At 46.1% G+C, this 13310-nt stretch overlaps 1 protein-coding gene across 1 annotated transcript in view; it reads right to left on the bottom strand.

Annotated features, from left to right (window-relative positions):
* Window positions 1-213: 213 nt before the first annotated feature.
* Window positions 214-13310, bottom strand: part of LOC139367727 (prickle-like protein 2) — a 61190-nt gene continuing 48093 nt past the window's right edge. Inside the window, exons 2-9 of the mRNA XM_071106039.1 lie at window positions 7912-8095; window positions 5417-5530; window positions 5167-5304; window positions 4463-4666; window positions 3868-4054; window positions 2251-2405; window positions 1385-2159; window positions 214-1255 (exon numbers count right to left, since the gene is read on the bottom strand). Of these exons, the coding sequence (XP_070962140.1) occupies window positions 246-1255; window positions 1385-2159; window positions 2251-2405; window positions 3868-4054; window positions 4463-4666; window positions 5167-5304; window positions 5417-5530; window positions 7912-8043 (2715 nt within the window). The 5' untranslated portion in view covers window positions 8044-8095 and the 3' untranslated portion in view covers window positions 214-245. The remainder of the gene's footprint in view (window positions 1256-1384; window positions 2160-2250; window positions 2406-3867; window positions 4055-4462; window positions 4667-5166; window positions 5305-5416; window positions 5531-7911; window positions 8096-13310) is intronic.

Raw genomic sequence — 13310 nt, forward strand, 5'->3', positions numbered from 1 at the left:
AGAAGCCGGTCCATTGCAGGCTTCCTGTTCTGATTAGATCATACTGTGTAGGTGTACACAAACACCCCCCCCCCCCCCCCCCCCCCCCCGCACAGAGCCAGTTGTATAACTTACACACATCAAATATATATGTCTCTCTCTCTCTCTGACACATACACATACACTCTTTCACATACTCTCTCTCTCACTTAATTTTTCTCTGTCTCCCTCCCACTCCCTTTCTCTCTCTTTTTCCCTTCCACTCTCTATGAGATGGTGCAGTTCTTGCTCTTCCTCCTCTGGCGCATTTGTAGCTGTCCGTGCAGCTGCCCGTGGTTTCCTCCATGTAGGGGTCCATGTATGGGTCCATGGTGGCCCCCCATCCCTCCCACTCCTGTAGGGCTGTATCTGTGGCGCAGCTCCTCATTGTTGAGGTAGCGTAGCTGGATAGGTCTGGGGATGGGCTCACCCAGGAAGTACCCCTCATCTTCTTCAGACTCAGAGGACGAGGAGCAGCTGGAGCACCAGGGGTCTGCCCCCTCCCCGTACCCCTCTCCACCACAGTATGGCCCCCCCAGGCCCAGCGGCTGAATCCCCCCACCCCCCACTGCATTGTGCAGGGTGAGATCTGAGGTGGTGCGAGGGCAGGGTCTATAAGGCTGTTGTCTGTAACCACCCATGCCCCCAACCCCAAACAGGTCCCGGGCGGTGCGGCCGGCGGGGAAACGGTCGTAGTCCTCCTGAATGCGACGGTGTGGTGGTTCCATCATGTGATTTGCCCGGTCGGCCGCCAGGTGGAGGGCGTTGTCAGAGCGTGAGCGTCGAGAGCGCCGGTGGTGGCGACCGCTGTTGCGGTGGTTGCCGTTTCCATCATTACCGTTGCCGCGGTGTTTCCGTCGCCGTGGTTGCGTTGGTAGTTGTTGTTGCCGTATGGGCTCTGGCTCATTGGGCCGACGACGAGGTGTCCTCTCAATCATGGGGGGCATGCGGAGGTTGCCACTACTCCCCATCAGGGCCACACGACCTTTACCCTCAAAGGCCAGAGGCTGGGGGGCGTCCCAGTACCCCAGGGGGTACCCCACCTGCACGGGCGCATTCAGGTTCCTGTACGGCCGAGAGGAGGTCAGGGACTCAGAGCTGCGGAACTGGACAGGGGAACCCAGTGTCCCCATGTTGCTCTTCTCAGACACATTCATCCCAGAATCCTTACTAAGGTCTGGCATGGAGAACCTGGACAGGTGCTCCTGACGCTTATTGACTCCATCCAGAGAGTTACCTGGGAAAGATTCACAGACAGGTTATTGATACTTTATTACCTGATTGGGAGCATAAATCATTAGCCATATTATCATATTCGATCATATCTACGCTCTATCTTCTAAACTCAGGTGAGAGGGCACAGCACCTGTAGCGTTGGACAGGGCCAGAGACTCCATGGATCCTCGGGGGGTTTGTTCCAGAGGGGTGAGGGGCTCTGTGAAGCTAATGCCGTTGCTCATGGCGTTCCTGGTCAGGGGGGGCCTGCTGTCTCTCTGGAAGCCATGCATGCTGAGGCTCCTCTTGTCTGAGAAGCCCTGGCCTTGGCTGGACACCTCGTTAAAACTCATCTGGGTCCTCAGCTTGGGTGGCCGGAACTCGTCCTGGCTGTGGTGGATCCAGTTGTCCTGGAAGGATTGGCCCCTCAATGCCGCCATGGGCGTCCGCTTGGTGTTGCCCTGCTCTGTAACCCAGGACTCAGGCCTCTTCCCTGGGTTGCCAGAGCTCTGGGTTGGGGGGTGGAGTTTGGGGCTGGGGCTGTAGCCCTGCCTGGGGTTACACGGGCCCAGGAGCAGGGGCGTGGGGGTTGAAGAGGGGTCCCGCGGGGAGCCCTCATAGGCTGCCTCGTATGCTGGGGGGTAAGGTTCGTCCCGGCTCATCCACACCTGGTTGAGACTAGGGGTGCGGCTTGGGGTGCGACTGGGGGTTCGGCTGGGTGTCTGGATAGAGCCAAGGCTCAGACGGTCCATATGGATAGACAGGGGGTCCACCTCGACAGACAGACGGTCAGGCATGGGCGCTGGCTGGCGACGCTCCTTCTCGGTATTTCGGTGATCCTGTTTTATGATCTTGGTGCTGTGGCGGGACTCACGGGAGCGGGCACTCTGGAAGGCTGAGTCCGAGGAGTCAGATTCATCTGGGTCCTGATTGATGGAATTGATTACATAATTGAAATACATAGAAAACACACATACAGGTGTCACCAGAACATTCAGTTAAATGCTGGTTGTTCACCTGTCCGGCGCTGCAGGAGCGTGAGCAGTAGATCTGTCCCTGTTTGGGCAGAAAGGGGCGCCCCAGGAGGGAGCGCTTACAGCGGGCACAGCAGAAACACTCCTCTGTGGCATGCCAGTGCTGCCCGTCATATGTCATTTGGCCCTGGTCAATGCCTGGAGAGAGGATCACATCCTGGCATTAGAATTAGAAATGATGCTTACTACTAATAAGGTGTCAGTTTGGGGATATCACAAACTGATTCTTAATGATCACAGACAATTGGAGGCTTGATCTTGTCTTTGGATGAAAGAACACTGGCATAGGCATATGGTATATCAGCAGCATTACTGTCAGTCTAACTGACTGGCTGAAACCCATCATCTATAGTGAGAGACTGTAACTTTCCTCAGTAATGAGCTGAGCCAAGCACACATGCTCAGAGCCTCAGCTAATCTGTAAAACATGAGCCTACAAAATATTTGTATGATATTTCCTGGAATGAAGAAATGAAATACAGCACAAACGCTGCGTTTTATTTCCCAGAAGGTTGATATTGTGATTTTATCCAAAACTGGGATTATGCGGTCTGTATAATAACTAAATAAATATACATTTATCTCAGATTTTATGACTATTGGCACTTAACGATCACAGATTCTTTGAATGGCTCCATTAGGTTGTCGTCACAGGTAAAACATGTCAATAATGAAATGAGTTGAGACATGGAGAAATGGAAGTAGAGACACAGAGAGCGACAAAGGGAGACTGATGGCGTGTGGGAACGACACAGTCATAGAGACTTGAAACAGGGGGCAAGATGCGTGTAAAAAGAGACACTAACCACGTTTCCATCCCAAATTTTAAAGTCATGCAGTTTATTAGGCTACCGATGAAATAAGTTATAATGAACTTCACAGAGTGGTGAAAGTGCACAGTGATCTTAATGCTCCTTTCAATACATTTCGATGGTGTTATTCTGGCGTGATGATGATTGATGCTTGACAGCTATCTGACAAATAAAAATAGAGTTGGTAGAGTTGAAAATGTGATGGAAACACATTGAACTTTAGATTTCTTTTTGGCACACGAAAAAGTTAATTTTGTGTGCACAATGTCAGCACACCGATTTTTATCCACACTGGAAACAACACTGGTGGGAAAATGTGCATATTTTCTTTGAGGATTTTACAATATTCGCATGAAAATCTGTCGCCAATTGGATGGAAACCACGCTACAGAGAGCGAGAAAGGGATACAAATAGGTCAAGGGAATAAGAAATGGTAAAAAGAAAAGCAGGGATGGATATAATGTCAACAAGAGAGATGGAGGAAGATGGACAGCAATGAAGAGAGAAGCAGTTACACAGAGGTGAAGATGGACGTACAAGTAGAGGATGCAGGCGCGGTTTGAAGAATATACAATCATTGCATGATTTATTAATTGAACATATGAACTGACAATAACAACGAAAGAGAGTTGTAAATACACTGATTGAAGTGACAGCAATACGTGATCATAGCTGTCACCTGGATTCATCTGGTCAGTCTATGTCTTGGAAAGAGCAGGTGTTCCTAATGTTTTGTACACTCAGTGTATGTATACATCATGTTCAGGAAACGTCTAGAACCGTGTACCTATGTGTTCACCGCAGGCGTCACAGTACTCTGCGTAGAGGGACTCAAAGCAGTTGCAACAGTGTGGGTGTCCATCCTTCATGATGTAGCGCTGGCCGCCCAGCGGAGCCTCACACTCATAGCAGCAGAAGTGTTTCATGTGCCAATGCCTGCCCTCCGCCTCCGTACACTCATCAGCAAAGATAATCTAAAGCAAAGCAAAGAGAGAAGAGAGAGAGAGAGAGAGAGAGAGAGACCATTCATCACATCCATCAGCAAACCTGATAGCATCTTCTAAAGAAAATAGATCCAAAATCATCAGCAAAAATAATTAAAGATAATATGCAGGTAAGACAGAGAACAGACTGTCAAACCATAGACCACTAGAGAGGGTGAGAGATACACACCAAGCGGAGACAGATTCTTACCAAGTGAATATCACACATATCTTAGAATTAGCTGAAATAAGACTTAGTCAAACCCAGCAAGACTTCCTCAGATAACTGAGATGTGGAAGGTGACACCCCTCAACACTCCATACCCCTTAAACCCCATCTCCCGCTGAGCTCCAGCCGTCCCCCCACCACCCCAGCCCTCTGAGCCCAGGCGTGCTTACCTCATCACAGGCACAGCAGCGGGGTTTGAGCCTCTCGGCATGGTGCCGGCCGCAGTAGATCTTCCCTTCTTGGTGGAAGTAGATGAGGTCCACCAGGAGCTCCTCACACATGCAGCACACGAAGCAGTGAGGGTGCCACACCAGGCCGTTGCCTGCCCGCGATGCAAACACCACAATGTCCCGTCCATTTATCTGGCCCCCACACTGAGAGAGAGAGAGAGAGAGAACGAGAGAGAGAGGGGGAAGGAAGAAGGAGGGGTAGAGAGAAGGAAGGGGAGAGAAGGAGGAGGAAGAGAGAAGGCGGGGGGAGAGAAAAAGAGTGGGAAGGAAGGGGGAGGGGGGAGAAGGAGGGGGAGAGAGAATGAGGGGAGATTGAAGGAGGAGGGAGAGAAGGGAGAAAAATGCCAGTTACGATATGAATAATCCAATGTTTCTAAATGTGAAGTGCATGATCTTATCACTGAAGGGCTTTTATGGCTAATCCTGCTGATTAGACATCAAACCAAAAACAATGGCAAAGAAAGCATCTCATTTAGACATGAACAGATCTGAGTAGAAAACTGAATTTATTTTCAAATATAAATTAGATTTGCTGTAGCACATATTTTATCCCATTTGCACCATCCCCTAGTGGTGCCCTCTATGTTTCTGCTCTTTGTGCTGTAGGTTTTCTGTCATGTTTGTTTTGTGTCAGCAGTGAGTACCTGTTCACAGATGGCCCCACTGATGGACAAGGGGAAGGGGCGGACATTGCCTCTTCCCAGGTTGTCCCTCTTTCTCTGGTTACTGAAGAGCTTGAGCTCCCTCTTCTCCTCGTCGTCCAGTGTGTTGCAGTATCGGACCTGACGACCAAACCAAAACACTCTTTCGTCACCCATATCAAAAACATTAGACATCCCTTCATAAATGTGCCGAAGGTCACTAGACACAGGTAATCAGGTAAACTAGTGTCACCTCGTTGTCGTGCGGGGGCAGCTGGTGAATCAGCTGTTTGATGCGGTGCTTCTCTCCTGGGCTGTTCACATACGGCACTCTGTCCTCAGGTAGAGAACCGTAGTACTGATGCACCTGACAGGGACACAAACCACAACACTCTGGCTTTAGTCTCACAAAACGCTAAGGGTCTTAGTTCAGCATGGTGACAATGATAGCATCTTCTAAAGCCTTGGTACATGTTTGTTTTTGCATTCAACAATTGTTGTTTTTTTGTAATGACAGGATTGATAGAGTGGCTAGTCTGATCCTTCCTGAAGTATGCCATGTGCCTACCTATCATTACAAACGTTACTATCTCTGTAAATTGAATGGTAAAATGTCTGTCGATTAAAAACAAAAGTTAAAAAACCCTCCCAGATGAACCTGAAAGCAGCAGTTTTTAATGAATAGATGATGGGCTTTATATTCTGCTGTGTTGGTTATTGTTCTGTCCTCCATCATCCTTGGCCTTGAGAACAACGGCTGGAACTAGAAGTGTCTGGGACAAAGGCTCTTGTGGCTCTGCAGCAGACACAGCCTTGGAGAGCAATGTTCTCTTTCATTGCAGACAGTGTTTTGTAGATTCCCGATTGTAGGCTCTTATTCTACTTAGCTTTATTAGTCCATATATGATGGAAATGTGTCTTCTGCTTTTTATCCAACAAATACGTTCCTTGCTCTAGGGAACATGGAAGGAAGGGAGGGAGCGTGGCAGCATTGCATCACAGGTCCCACTTGTGCAGCACTTTACCGTGGAGACAAGCAGGAATTATTACTTCAACCTGAGACATCAATGCCAGCAAACCTCCAGCTGCCAGCTCACTCCCACTAGATTTTTGCCCTGGTCTACAGTAGGATTTGAACCGCCAACCTTCCAGTTGCTGGCACACCCTCAAAGCTAGTGATGGGAAAATAGAAAAGTATCTATGATTTCTGAATGCCTGTAGGCTACAATCAAAGTAATTATAGGCATTCAGGAAAACTTGCTGAGCTGAAGTCACATGATAGAAAGGAGGGAAAATGCTTCAGGTAATTATTCTTCAAGAACACAACAATCTTATGGTACAATTAAAGTTTTGTCACACCTCAATGATTTGCAACATAATCCTTGACACATACAGAGCAGATTTAAACTAAAATCATTGTGTGGCTCACACCTAACATTGCACAAAATAAATTAGGGCCTTCCAATCCACTAGAAAACAGCCATCTAGTCAACAGCAGACGCTAAACTTAGTTGTAGGTCACAATCATCCAGCAGGCTTGATTGCCTTCATCTCCTGTAGGTTCAGAGAAAGGCCACAGCCTCCCTCAGAATCCTGTCAAGATGGCTAACTGGAGAAAATAACTATCATCAGCCCTGCCTGTCATCTATTAACAGAGCTCCTGAAGGGAGGGAGGAAGGGAGGGTGGGGAAAGGAAAGAAGGAAGGGAGGGCAGGTGGGCTGGAGGGAGGGCGGGTCGGCGGAAGGGGAAGGGAGGATGGAAGGATGGGAGAGAGGGAGGGAGCGATGGAGGAAGGGGTGGTGGGAGGAAGGGAGCATGGCAGCATCGCATCACAGGTCCCACTGTGCAGCACTTTACAGTGGAGACAAGCAGGAATTATTACTTCAGCCTGAAAACAAACAAAGGACTAACTTCTCCCTCATCTGGACAGCTCCCGTCAACGGAAAGAACTAATCATTTTTATGTCTGTGCTGTTTTCTCTCTGTGGTGAAAGTTTATGTTTCAATTTGTTCCAATTTGAGGGGTTAGGAATGACAATCCTGATAGAATAAAACATAGCAATCCAACAAACAGCAAAAAAGTATAGAATATATAATACACACCATCATTACACCACTGAAACCAAAAGAGGCACCATCATTTCATTACTTTCATGTCGTTCAGACGATGCAGTCCACAGATTATCCTTCAGGTCATCTTCATGGTTTGGTCACGGTTGTCATTAGGTTGGGCTCTGACCTCACTGCTCATGTCGTGTCACCTCAACAGTGACAGTTGAGTAATTTCTTCATATTTGCACTTCCATGAAATGTTTGACAGCTAATTTGTTATGCTTGGTAGGTTTGACTCTCTCTCTCTCTCTCTCTCTCTCTCTCTCTCTCTCTCTCTCTCTCTCTCTCTCTCTCTCTCTCTCTCTCTCTCTCTCTCTCTCTCTCTCTCTCTCTCTCTCTCTCTCTCTCTCTCTCTCTCTCTCTCTCTCTCTCTCTCTCTCTCTCTCTCTCTCTCTCTCTCTCTCTCTCTCTCTCTCTCTCTCTCTCTCTCTCTCTCTCTCTCTCTCTCTCTCTCTCTCTCTCTCTCTCTCTCTCTCTCTCTCAATTCAGGACACCATAGAGGGAGTTTTAAAGCAATTAACCATCAGTTCTGCTGCTTGTTTATCAATCAATGAATCCACCCCTCTCAGATAACTAGGAAAATTAAGAAGGGGAAAAGAAGAAGGGGAAAAGAGGGGTACAAAGTGGATGGTGTACCTGCTCAGGGCTGAGACCAGGGGGCGCCCAGGCGTATTCCTCCAGTGCGCAGCCTGAGTCGTCGTCAGAGGTAGAGTTCCCCTGGAAGTCATACATCAACTTAGTGACACTCTTCTCCATCTCCAGAGACATGGCCCTCACCACATGCTCCTCACTGGGACACTTAGAGTAGACACAGGTCTTACTTTAGCAGAGCAGAGAGAGGAGAAAGGGGGAGAGAAAGACAGAGCGTGAGGGAGGGAAGGGAGGGACAGAGCGTGAGGGAGGGAGGGGAGGGAGGGAGGGAGGGAGGGAGGGAGGGAGGGAGGGAGGGAGGGAGGGAGGGAGGGAGGGAGGGAGGGAGGGAGGGAGGGAGGGAGGGAGGGAAAACAAAGAGAGATATAGAGGGGAGAGAGAGAGAAAGATAGAGAAAGAGAAAGTAATTAGTATTCTACACTACAGGCTGCGGTTTCAGATTTCCCAGGGCCATACATCAGGGCTATGGCAGATATATGAAAGCATTTTCACCAATTTGTTATAACCAATTATGCATAAATATTGTACAGAGTCATACACACAAACACACACACTGGCTCAGACTTTAATAAAACTGTCAAATGCACAAAATGTTTGTGCCATTATAGTTTTCAAAACTAATATACAGTCCAAACACAGAAATCTAACACAACAAACCTAAGTTATGTGACCATTTATCAGATATGGCTGAGCTCCTAAGACAGTGTTTATCATAATTCAGAATATGAATTAGGATGAGCAGAGATCAATGCAGAGGCAATAGAGATAGAGATAGAGAGAGGGAGATAGTGAGAGTGAGAGGATGGAGGGTCTCTGGCTGGATAGTGGAACAGCTGGACACATTACTAATACATGACTGATTAGGAGGAGACGGTATCTGCTGCAGATCGCTACCTGCCGTCACCAGAAACATGGCACGAAAGCAATTCATTTAGGGAGAAAATGGGACATTTTATAGCATGAATGGATGGCGGGTGATAGGGGTAAAGGCCAGGGCAAGGTGCCCCTACAGTAAATTGGTCTATATGAGAAACAAGATGGGTTTACTGTAGCTAATCCACTTCCAATAAAATCAGTCCCACCACATGACACGTCACGGATCAGGCTCAAACAGGATCTGTCCACCATTAATCCAAAACAACATTCCCTCACCACAACACAGACACCCTGTGGAACGTCCATTACTTGGAATCTAACAGATAGCTACAACAACTTTTCAGAGCTTCTTACACAACACACAAAGCCACATGAGATAACTAAAGCCATGAAAGCACAAGGACATAACTAATCTCCCTCGCTGTGCTTTGAGGAGTGAGCCAGTGAGTCAGACTGCATGAGGTAGTGTGGTGTGTTGTTTATCTCGCTCTAAGATGGACGCTGCTGATTCCTCTAGGGTTCTAGGTAAAGCTGGTGCTGATGTAGCTGCTAGCTCTTGGCCTGGCCCGAGCAGGCAGACAGTGCATCAGTTACATCACAACTGTATGGAGTAGAGAGAGTGAGGGAGAGAAGGCCTCATGGGAGACCTGGAGAGTGTGTGTGTGAGTTCGATGTAACACACTCTCACTATGCCGAGTGGTTTGTCATCACGCACTCCTCTAATCTGCCCCGGCAACAAATTAAGGGGGTGGAGGAATTTGGAGGGAGGGAAGGAGGGAGGCAGGCAGGCAAATTTGATCTTTCACTTTTTTTCTCACTGGTTTGTGTTCAGTTCTGTGTTCTAGAGAGAGAAAAAAACAAAGGCTTGTCTATCAGTCACAGCCAATCAGAGATAACATGCATTATGTGCCATTAGTTCACTGATAATGAATATGAGCACGTAGCCAATATGAGTGACACATCATCTGCATCGCATGAATGACAGCTTTGGCCAGGAGCATCATTATTACCACTCTTGTTACATACTGTAAAGTTCAAGGAGGTTCAGTCAATAATCACCATGACATTTAGTTTTGCCATGGCTTAAAGAAAAAGTTTATCAGACAAATATCAAGAGAGGATGAATGCTGCCACATCTCATTGTCTGTAGAAGAAGGTAATCACTCAATTTAAATGAAAGGGTGGTAGTATGCTTTCTACTGCGTCCAAAACTCCAAACGACTTCATCTTCAGAGAGAGAGAGAATTAGAAATAGATATGCTGTAAATAGAGAGAGATTGATAGGTATAGATTTTGGCTCTTTAATCTATAGCAAAGAACAAGCAGCAAAAACATATACATGATCAAATACAAATCTTAGAATCAACTATTAAAGACTACCAGAACCCACTGGATTCTCCAATTACATTGAATGAACTACATGACAAAATACAGACCTTCCAACCCAAGAAGGTCTGTGGGGTTGACGGTAACCTTAATGAAATGATAAAATATACAGACCCCAAATTCCAATTGGCTATACTTAAACTCTTTACCATCATCCTCAGCTCTGGCATCTTCCCCAATATTTGGAACCAAGGACCGATCACCCCAAATCACAAAAGTGGAGACACATTTGACAGCAATAAATACCGTGGGATATGTTCAACAGTAACCCTGGGAAAATCCTCTGCATTATCATTAACATCGTACATTTCCTAAGCGAAAACAATGTACTTAGCAAATGTCAAATTGGCTTTTTACCAAATTACCATACAATAGACCAGGTATTCACCCTGCACACTCTAATTGACAAACAAACAAACCAAAACAAAAGCATATCATGCTATGTTGATTTCAAAAAAGCTTTCGACTCAGTTAGGCATGAGGGTCTGCTATACAAATTGATGGAAAGTGGTGTTGGGGGAAAAACATACGACATTATAAAATCCATGTACACAAACAACAAGTGTGCGGTTAAAATTGGCAAAAAACACACACATTTCTTTCTACTGGGCCGGGGGGTGAGACAGGGATGCAGCTTAAGCCCCACCCTCTTCAACATAAATATCAACGAATTGGCGAGGGCACCAGAACAGTCTGCAGCACCCGGCCTCACCCTACTAGAATCTGAAGTCAAATGTCTACTGTTTGCTGATGATCTGGTGCTTCTGTCACCAACCTAGGAGGGCCTACAGCAGCACCTTTATCTTCTGCACAGATTCTGTCAGACTTGGGCCCTGACAGTAAATCTCAGTAAGACAAAAATATTATTCCAAAAAAGGTCCAGTTACCAGGACCACAAATAAAAATTCCATCTAGACACCATTGCCCTAGAGCCCATAAAAAACTATACATACCTCGGCCTAAACATCAGCGCCACTGGTAACTTCCACAAAGCTGTGAACGATCTGAGAGATATGGCAAGAAGGGCCTTCTATGCCATCAAAAGGAACATACATTTTGACATACCAATTAGGATCTGGCAAAAAATGCTTGAATTAGTTATAGACTCCATTACCCTTTATGGTTGTGAGGTCTTGGATCCGCTCACCATCCAATAATTTACAAAACGGGACGAACACCAAATTGAGTCTGCATGCAGAATTCTAAAAAAATATCCTCTGTGTACAACATAAAACACCAAATAATGCATGCAGACATATTGGAAATAATACCTGACATATTGGAAAGAATTTGCAAAAAAACTGCAAACTAGAACGCTATTTGACCCTGAACAGAGAGTACACATGGGCAAAATACCTGACCACTGTGACTGACTCAGAATGAAGGAAATATTTGACTATGTATAGACTCAGCCTTGCTACTGAGAAAGGCAGACGAAGGCAAACCTAGCTCTCAAGAGGACACACTGCACACTGTCCACAAAATGAGGTGGAAACTGAGCCGCACTTACTAACCTCCTGCCAAATTTATGACACATATTTCCCTCAGATTACACAGACCTACGAAGCATTAAAAAAATGTAATTTTGATGAAATCCCATATCTATTGGGTGAAATACCACAGTGTGCAATCACAGCAGCAATATGTGTGACCTGTTGCCACAAGAAAATGGCAACCAGTGAAGAACAAACATCATTGTAAATACAACCTATATTTATATTTATTTATTTTCCCTTTTGTACTTATTTGCACATTATTATAACACTGTATATATACGTAATAAGACGTTTGAAATGTTTCTTTTGTGAGTGTAATATTTACTGTAAATTTGTTATTGTTTATCTATTTCACTTGCTTTAGCAATGTAAAGGTGTTTCCCATGCCAATAAAGCCCCTTAAATTGAAATTGAATTGATTTGAGATTGATAGAGAGAGAGAGAGAGAGTTATAGTGATCTGTCAAATCATTGCTGAAATAAATGTAATTTTTTGCATGTGTCATGCTTCACCTCCCTCCGTCCTCATGTGGATCTGACAGTCTCTGTGTGAGTGTGCATGAGAGAAAGAAGGAGAGCGTGAGGGAGGGAGGAAGGAAGGAAGGAAGGAAGGAAGGAAGGAAGGAAGGAAGGAAGGAAGGAAGGAAGGAAGGAAGGAAGGAAGGAAGGAAGGAAGGAAGGAAGGAAGGAAGGAAGGAAGGAAGGAAGGAAGGAAGGAGAGAGTAAGAGAGAAAGAGCCTCTTCTTTATGTAAAAACGAACATGAGAAGAAGTGCTCGTCTGAAGCACTGAACACCTAACCAAGGGTCCATTACTTCTTCACTGACAGTTCTCCACCAATCATATGCCGCTGTTGTGCTTTTCCCATGTCACACTGCCGTTATAATAAAACACATGACATGTTTCTCTTAAATATCACATTTACATACGTATTCAGATCCTTTACTTAGTACTTTGATGAAGCACCTTTGGCAGCGATTATCGCATCGAGTCTTGATGGGTAAGACGCTACAAGCTTGGCACATCTGTATTTGGGGAGTTTCTCCCATTCTTCTCTGCAGATCCTCTCAAGCTCAGTCATGTTGGATGGGAAGCGTTGCTGTACAGCTATTTTCAGGTTTCTCCAGAGATGTTCGATTGAGTTCAAGTCCAGGCTCTGGCTGGGCCACTCAAAACATTCAGAGACTTGTTCCCAAAGCCACTCCTGTGCCTTATTTGCTGGGTGCTTAGGGTCGTTGTCTTGTTGGAAGGTGAACCTTTGCCCCAGTCTGAGGTCCTGAGATGTTTGGCATTTAGGCCAAAAAGTTCAATCTTGGTTTCATCAGACCGGAGAATCTTGTTTCTCATGGCCTGAGAGTCTTTACGTGCATTTTGGCAAACACCAAGCGGGCTGTCATGTGCCTTTTACTGAGGAGTAGACTCCAATCAAGTTGTAGAAACATCTCAAGGATGATCAATGAAAACATGGTGCACCTGTCACGTTCACTGTCTTCAAACTCCCTGTCATAAATGAGCCAAGGTGCAGCGTGAATTCCACATCTTTAATAAAAGTGAAACTTTCACACAAAAAACAGGTAAACAGAAACCGAACGTGACGCAACCGTGTCGCACACAAACACTCACAGAAA

This window comes from Oncorhynchus clarkii, chromosome 16 (genome assembly GCF_045791955.1).
Source record: "Oncorhynchus clarkii lewisi isolate Uvic-CL-2024 chromosome 16, UVic_Ocla_1.0, whole genome shotgun sequence".
In the NCBI taxonomy this organism is placed as follows: domain Eukaryota; kingdom Metazoa; phylum Chordata; class Actinopteri; order Salmoniformes; family Salmonidae; genus Oncorhynchus; species Oncorhynchus clarkii.